Genomic DNA, 8,664 nt, shown 5'->3' on the forward strand with positions numbered 1-8,664 from the left:
ACACCCAGCAGTGGATGGGGCTCAAGTCAGGGGTGACCTGAGCACACTCAGACACCGTTACAGAACAGGAGATGGGTCATTTGACCAGCTCCTGAACACAAGTATCGCTGTGCTGTGGCACCTGAGATTGCCAGGGACACCCACCTCTTGGTCCAGAGGAGTGTGACTCCTCTTGAGCTGTCCTGGATTATCTCCTCATTCAAGTGGTGATTTAGGCACCCACTTTTCTGACATATTCAGTCTTCTCAGGACGTGTTCCACATCCATATGAACAGGAGAGTGGTTATACCACGTGTTCTGGAAAGGAAGGGAAGGGTGAACAAGGACAAAAATAGAATAGATTTGGCTTTACTTCTATTTATTATGGAAATGCTCTCTGTTTGGCTACTCCTGAAATCTCTCTAATCATCCACACCAGACTTGAAGCATTTAGGAAAATGATGCACAGAGCTTGGCTTGTAAGGGCATTTTAGATGTTAGTGAGCCATCTGGTGCAATGATCCTGAACTGCAGCTACTGAGAGAATGAACAAACCTCTCATGAAGTGAAAGGCAGAAGCAAAACCCAAGTTTCTGAGGGTGTTTGGACCCCATGAAGGGCCATCACTGACACAGCTGTGAGGGAAAAAAACAGTGCAGGTCCCTGTCCCTGGAGGCTGGTGAAGGAAAGACTTGGAGACGCTGGTTCCAGGTGAGGGGAACATGTGGAGGTGGCTCTGATGACATGTCAGCCCTTGATGCTTGTTCATCACCAGAATGGCTGAGCCCTGACCCCTGGGACCTGGTAGATTTTTCTCAAATGTTTTTCAAGGCTTTTCCTGTGGTCAGTGTGGGTATTTTGTGTTTTGGGGTAGTGTTTATGTCAAGTGCTGTTGCTTTAACTGCAAGCCTCTGGTTTTCTGTGGAGTTGGAAGTGCCTGTGTGTTCCTCACAACTCATCCAGCTTCTTTCATTCACCTGGCAATGGTCACCAGTCACCTCAATGTCCCAGTCCCACATTTACTTGAATCCCCTATTTGGATCCATACCCATCACTGCAGGAGGTTCATGGATCCACCAGGCTCATGGATGATTCCTGAGGACCATCCAAGTGTGGGCAGTGTAAGAGAGGAGCAGAGCAGGGTCAGCTCATGGGCCATGACTGAGCACAGACACCCCAGCAGCAGCCGTTCCCCATCTCCCAGGCACAGCCATGCCCACAACATGGACATGTCAATGCCATATAGGATTAGCCCAGAGAGGCCTTTCTTCCTTCCGTATTCCTAGGAAAATCTTCCTCCTGTTCCTTTTCCACCTGCAGACATCAACTGCTTTCCATTTCTGGGCTCAGATATGGCTGGAAGGGTTCACTGAAGCCATCAGCCATCTCATTGCTTCTCCCTGACATGCCCTGACCCTCTCCCACACCTACAATGGCCAATCACGGCTGCTCAGGCCTCCCGCTCTTCAGAAGAGGCCTTGAGCTTCTTGGTTCTTCCTGGTGCTTATTATAAACTTGTCGCTCTCTCCATAGCTCATGGTGAGCTTTCTTGTCCATAACAGCCCTTTATGACCACGTATTATTAAATAGTTGTCTTTTTATGATGATTTGTGCAGAAAGGGCAGTCACAGGACAGCACCCAATATGTCAAAACTGATGCCGAGTGAAATGCCGTAAAGACCCGATGAGTTCCCCTGTGTCTGTGTCTCTCCTGGAAGGAGTCTGTCCCGAGAAGGGGATCCAGCTCCTGCCACTCTCTGCAGAGGCACATGAGCAGTGTCCATCACCTGGGGACACAAAGGGTGACGTTTGCCAGACCACCCTTCATCTGAACCACATAGATGTGTGCTTGTGGATGAGGTATGGAGCCTTATAGTGCAAATACCTATTTAATTGTCATTGCCAGAGGGGCAACCACAGATGCACAATACTATTTTAGAGATATGTAAATGTAAATGTAAGCACATTAAACTCCTATTATTCTTTAAAAACTGACATTCCTAGACAAATTACACAAACACTTGAAGGATTATTCATGCCTTTTAACATGGTTATCCACAGAAGGCCCACCAGCTTTACATCTCTGGAGATGGGATGCAAGAGCTCAAGGGCAGGATGTTTTGGGCTCTGTGCTGGGATCTGGAAACTGAAAGGTGCTCCCATCTCCCAGCCCCCTGCCCTCCTCAGTGAGGGTGTGAGACATTCTGCAGCGAGGGCTGAACTCACAGCCATGACCAGTATCTTATGTCCAACTGCAGCCAATGGTGTCCTGCCAGCTCAGGATTGGAGCTTCCATTGCTGGAGGTGTTTAAAATATGTGGAGATGTGGTGCTTTGGGACATGGTTTAGTGGTGGTCTTGGCAGTGTTTGATTTACGGTTGGACTCCATGTTTTTAATGGTCTTTTCCAGCATAAATGATTCTCTGATTCTATTATTTGGGTTGAAAACATTTCAATTCCAGCACCTCCAGCTTCTCTCATAGGCTGCTGTTGTGTGGCACAACTGTCCTGGCTCTCCAGGCAGGTTGGGCACTGGGTTGGTGCCTATATTGGCAGTTTTCCCCTTCCTGGGGTAAAAGGCTGTTGAGGAGAGACAGTTGTAGAGATCTGGGTCACAGGAGTTTGCAGCAATCCTTTCAAAACCTGAGCAGGATGAGCTTTGGAGCCCAGGAAAAATGGAGATGCTCTGAAGGATGTTTTTGAACAGCGGTACTGTCACTAGTAACAGTAATAGGGAACTCTTTCTTCTCACTGGTTATTATGATGATGAACTAAAAGTCTTTGATTTCATTCCTAATAGTCATTCTTGCTTTTCAAAATATCTCCTATACCTCAGCAGTTGTGTCTTGAAAGAAGCTCTTAGAACAATGATTTCTCCCTACTGTGAGGTGGAGGTGGTGTAGGGGAATAGTTTCTTTTTTACACAAAGATGCCAAGGAACAGATCTCAGGTCAGTGCAAAGGCCCAAAGGAAGCCAGAATCTTCATGTGTGTGCACTGACACACACTGTCACCTGCATTTCCACTCTCTGCAGTCCCAACCGTGCAGCAGAGTCTGGAGTTCTGAGCTCCCTCATCTGCCCTGTGTGACACGTGTAAAATGGAACTGCCCCAGTCCAATGGCTGGTTTTGATTCTCTTCACAGCCTGAAGCACCACATGGGTCAGGAGACAAGCCAGGATACCCAACCAGGACTCACATGCTCTGCTCTTACAGTTCAGGTGTTCACTGTAATCTCTGCAGACATGTCATGTCGATCCGTGGGTTAAAGGAGCTGGTCAAGAGCCTCGTCTCCATTTCTGTAACGGTGGCTTTGCTGCCCGACTGATGTGCAGACTCTGTACATGGATGCTACACCTCTTCAGTAACCTGTTCTGAAAGGATCAACAAGATGGGAATGAACTGAGCAAAAGAGAAGAACCTGGCTGGGGGCAAATGAAAAGGGATGCAACAGATTTGTGTCAGGACTGTTTGGGGGCACTTGTAAAACCGCCATGCACCTCATGTGAATTATTCCTGTGCTCAGGGATCACCTGAGAGCTGTCCCTAAATAGAAAACATGAAGGGGAAGGAAGGACAGCCTCATTCAGGCTCCAAGGGAACTCAGGAGGTGTCTTAACCAACCTCTTGCTAACAGCAGGGTCAGACCAGATTACTCAGGACTTTATCCAAACACATCTTGGTCACTTTCTGGGACAGAGTGAGTGTGCACTCCTGGGAAACAGCTTCGAGTGCTGGACTGTCCTCATGACTGGAAAGTTTCTCCCTTTCTACAGCACCTTTCCAAGCCCAACCATCCAGATTGCTTTTTACCCATCTACTCACACACTGACACAGACCATAATATCCTACCTTGGGTACAAGAATGTTGTGGGGAATGATGCTGAATGCCTTGCTGACTTCCAGGTAACAGACCACCACTGGTAACAGACCATCAATGTTATCCCCACGTCCACAACCCTGTCCTTTCATCACAGAAAGAAAAGAGGATGGACAGGCACAACCTGCCCTGAGCAAACCCCATCACCTTCTCTTCAAGACACCCAGAAATGGGGTCCCAGTGGACATGCTCTGGAGCACAGCCGTTAGTTCCCCTGCTCACTCATTGGCCATTTTGAACAGTGCACACACTGTGTGAGAGCTGCCAGTGGTCAGGGAGTCCCCCCAGTCCCCATGAGCTTTCACAGATGGTGGAGAGTGGCCTCACTGTGACATGGTCCTGCTGTCCCAGCTCCTGGGATGCTGCCCCTGCTGTCCCATAGACTGGAGAGGATTGTGTTAGTTCCAGTGACCCCTGACTTGATCCCCATGGTTGTTCTGGCTCCAGTCAAAGAGGCCTGGGAGATCTTCCTGGAGAAGAGGGAGAACAAGAAGACACAGGGATTCTCACCTCTTATTAAATTCTTCAGTGGCCACACAGTGTCTTTGTTTCTCCTTTAACTGTTCCTGCAGTAGTAACAGCTCATGTTGGGCCCTTGATTTGCCTTACAGATCTAGACCAAGTTTTGCTCTGGACTGTTGCTGTGCTTGGAGGCTGCTGTCCTTGCAGACCAGATGAACTCACTTCTGCCACCCTGCCTGGCAGTTCATTCCATCCGTGTCACAGCTCTGTCTGCAGCACTGACAGCTCCAGCTCCCCAGTCAGGTCCCTGGCTGAGGACATTGCCTCACATCTGGGCTGAGCCACCCCAGCTGTGGCACCAGCCCAGCTCTGACCTGCCACAAGAAACCTGGTACCAAGTGTCCAAGAGCCCATGTGTGCAAAGGCTTTGAATCAGAGCACAGACATGACATGGCCAAAGATTGATGAATGTCTCTCTAGACCTGGGAGTGTGAAACCAGAACAAAATGCCTAAGTTCATTCAACTGAAGATATTCGTCCCCTAGCCTGGAGAAATTAGATCTTTGCTGTAACATTCCTGGTGTCCTGTCTAATGATGGGACAAGAAAGATGATTCTCATACCAATTTATTTTTTACAATGAAAAATACAATGCTGGAAAGAAGTGTCTCTGAAGAGGAGAGAGAATCAACATCACTGATTACTTCAACTTTGAAGTTGTGCCCCTGGAGCCCCAGGGAAACCTGGAGGAGCCCAGAGGGGACAGAGAAAGGGACATCATGGGCTGCTCCTGTGCTGCTGAGCTGGGCTGGGCTCCTGGGACACAGGGAGCTCATGGCAGCGGCAGCGCTGCAGAGAGACAGCTCTGCCCAGGAGCAGCTCCTCTGCACACGCAGCAGGGCTGAGGGCTCTGCCTGCAGCATCGAGGGCACAGGAGCCAGGCAGAGAGAGATTAAAGGCAACGTGGGGTGGTTGGTTGCTGATGGCTCGTTGAGAGACAAATCTTCACAGTCCTAACACGGTAAGTCTCTGCATGTAAGACAATGCAGCTGCATTTCCTGGAGGGAGACCTTAGGCTGGTACATTCCACGATTTACAGGATCTGTCAGGTCTCTCTCACAGTATCTCTGTTGTAGAGGAGAAGAACACACTCCAGAGCAGGGCTTCCCTGCTGCACTGTCAGAGGGACAGGGAATGATGACAACTTCTGCTGAGGGTGACTGCAGGGGGAGCACCCAGGGGTGCCCAGGGCTGTCCTGCAGAGCAGGGTCCCTGTCTGGGGGAGATCCCAACGGTGCTGTGGGGACAAGCTGTGGGGGGAAGGAGCATCCCCGATAAGGGTAGGAAAGGTGCTTCTGCTGTGGAGAGGGTGCTGTGTGGGTCAGGGCTGCTCACACATCCAGATCACCACCAGCATTTTTCCAAGGGGATGCCCCAATGACAAGATCAATGTAAGGATTAGCAGACAGATAAGGAGCTTTCCTGAGCCTGTCTTTTCAGTTTCCTCTCCCAAGGGGTGGGGGGTGCAGGAAAGGATAAAATGAAAATGAGCTCTCATGCTTAAACAAGTCACTGAGACTCCTGAACTGCAACTCTGAGTGATCAGTACATCTGCCAGAAGGCTCATGACATCCCTTCCCCACCCCTCTGTCTGTGCACAGCACCTGCATCACCTTGGCTGGACCCGTCAGCCTTAGTCTGACCTGTCCTGTTTCCAGCCTGCAGACAGGAAGATGCCCCCAGGCAGTGCCCTGTGAACAGGCAGGATCTGTAGGGCCAGGGGGAGGGCACAGAGGGTGGGATGGGCTGTGAGCACTGACAGGGAACAGACATGGACAGGGAAACACCTCCCAGGGGAGAATCTCCAGGCAGCAGGAAAATGATCAGAAATGAGAGGAAACCAAACCCGGAATGGTTATGGGAGGGAGAACAGAGAAAAGTCCCTGTGACCCCCTGCAGTGCAGATCCCTCCTGTGAGCAGCCCCCTGGCCTCCTGTCCCACCCAGCAAAGCCTCTGCCCTCAGGGCCGTGGGCTCCAAGGCATGAAGCAGCTCCTGTGCAGCCAGAGCTGCAGTTCCTCTGCAGAGCACAGGGGCTGAGAGCAGCTGCCCGGCAGTGTTGGTGTCTGGGAGGCGGCTGCACAGCTGGGGAAGGGTGACGCTGTCTGAGTGCCCGGCTGCCTCTGCCCTGGCCTCTCTCACACCCACCCTCACCGCATTTTCCTTCTTGCTCCCCTGCTCTGGGTCACTGCTGTTGGGATCTTGTTCTTGCTGTCAGGCTCTCTGGGGATGGCAGTTTCAGCTGCAGAGTCACAGCCTGATCTTGTGGGTCCTTTCCTGCAGGTGTGTCCATGGGCACACGTGTCCCAGCTTTGCTCTGACCTGTGGGCTGTGGGCAATGCAGTCTGTGGGGCTGGGGAATGAGCCGTGTGTGCCCTGGGCTAAACGTTGGGTGCTGAGACCTTAGGAAAGGGTGAGACCTGTCACGGTCTGGGGTGGATCCCTCTGCTCTCAGCAGTGCCTGGTGGCTTTTCAGGGTAACATGGGAGTGTGATCAGCCCCCATGTCAGATAGGTGCCAGCCCAGGGCAGCTGGAGCAAGACAGAGGGACAGACCAGCTGCCCTCACTCTGCACTGACCCACAGGCACCCTCTGGTCTCGCAGGACTCGCTCTGTTCTCCCTGAGTGCAGCACAAATGCTGAGGGTTTCTGACACCCAACAACACTCCCCAGGGTGGGAGGGGAGAAGGAGCTGTAGAAACACCAAACCTCTCAAACTCAGTTTCTCTGGCCTGGGGGTACAGATGCTGACAGTCCCTTCTGCACCAAGAGCGGTTCCAGCTGACAAAGCTGAACCCCAGGAGTGGCCCCTGCCCACCCGATCACACAGGGTCAGGCTGACTCCTCAGGAGCCCCTAGGCACAGACCCTGCTCTTCATTGCACACTCATCAAGCACCGACGAGGGCTCCAGCCAGGACGTTCTCCTGGAAAAAGAAAAGTGTCTCTTTGTGTGACAGGGTGGGAGGGTCTGTGGGAAATGGTTTAGATAATTCCCAGAGAAGTCTCATCTAAAACTTCACTATCTTTTCCTCCTTGCACAGGTCCTCATGCCCACATGCAGCAAATGTCCAACAGCAGCTCCATCACCCAGTTCCTCCTCCTGCCGTTCACAGACACACGGGAGCTGCAGCTCTTGCACTTCTGGCTCTTCCTGGGCATCTACCTGGCTGCCCTCCTGGGCAACGGCCTCATCATCACCACCATAGCCTGGGACCAGCACCTGCACACCCCCATGTACTTCTTCCTGCTCAACCTCGCCCTCCTCGACCTGGGCTCCATCTCAACCATTGTCCCCAAGTCCATGGCCATTTCCCTCTGGGATTCCAGGGCCATCTCATACTTGGGATGTGCGACACAGCTCTTTTTGTTTCTCTTCTTAATCACAGCAGAGTTTTATCTCCTCACAGTCATGTCCTATGACCGCTACGTTGCCATCTGCAAACCCCTGCACTACGGGACCCTCCTGGGCAGCAGAGCTTGTGTCCACATGGCAGCAGCTGCATGGGCCACTGCATTTCTCAATGCTCTGATGCTCACGGCCAATACATTTTCACTGCCCCTGTGCAAGGGCAATGCCCTGGGCCAGTTCTTCTGTGAAATGCCCCAGATCCTCAAGCTCTCCTGCTCACACTCCTACCTCAGGGAACTTGGGTTTATTGTGGTCAGTGTCTGTTTAGCATTTGTGTGTTTTGTGTTCATTGTGGTGTCCTATGTGCAGATCTTCAGGGCCGTGCTGAGGATCCCCTCTGAGCAGGGACGGCACAAAGTATTTTCCACCTGCCTCCCTCACCTGGCCGTGGTCTCCCTGTTCCTCAGCACTGGCGTTTTTGCCCACCTGAAGCCCCTCTCCATTTCTTCCCGATCCCTGGACCTGGTGGTGTCTGTTCTGTACTCAGTGGTGCCTCCAGCAGTGAACCCCCTCATCTACAGCATGAGGAACCAGGAGCTCAAGGATGCCCTGAGGAAACTCATATCTTATTGTTTTGTAAAACAATAAACTGCCCATCTGCTTCTACATATTCGGTTTAATGTAGCTAATTACAGGTCCAGCCTGCCATGTGGATTTTTTGTTGTTATTAGTTGTTTTCTTATTGTGATAATGTTGTCATCCCCTTTCTAGTTCACTATTGGCTTTTCTTTTATAACTGTTGCCTCTGTAAATGAGAAGTCGTTCTCTCCTTGTCTCTAAACACAATAAAGGGCTCTTTAGTGACTTGTTTTTCACTATATCCTTCCTGAAAGCCCTTTTTAGAGCTGCAGGGATGGTTCCTGTGTTCATGAGAGG

At 51.2% G+C, this 8,664-nt stretch overlaps 1 protein-coding gene across 1 annotated transcript; it reads left to right on the plus strand.

Annotated features, from left to right (window-relative positions):
* Positions 1–7,443: 7,443 nt before the first annotated feature.
* Positions 7,444–8,376, plus strand: LOC309452954 (olfactory receptor 14J1-like; the record flags this gene model as incomplete). Its single annotated transcript, XM_082077601.1, has 1 exon — positions 7,444–8,376. The coding sequence occupies one exon, from the start codon at positions 7,444–7,446 to the stop codon at positions 8,374–8,376; it is 933 nt and encodes a 310-aa protein (XP_081933727.1).
* Positions 8,377–8,664: the final 288 nt, after the last annotated feature.

Source organism: Streptopelia decaocto (assembly GCF_964273445.1).
Source record: "Streptopelia decaocto genome assembly, contig: HAP1_SCAFFOLD_58, whole genome shotgun sequence".
In the NCBI taxonomy this organism is placed as follows: domain Eukaryota; kingdom Metazoa; phylum Chordata; class Aves; order Columbiformes; family Columbidae; genus Streptopelia; species Streptopelia decaocto.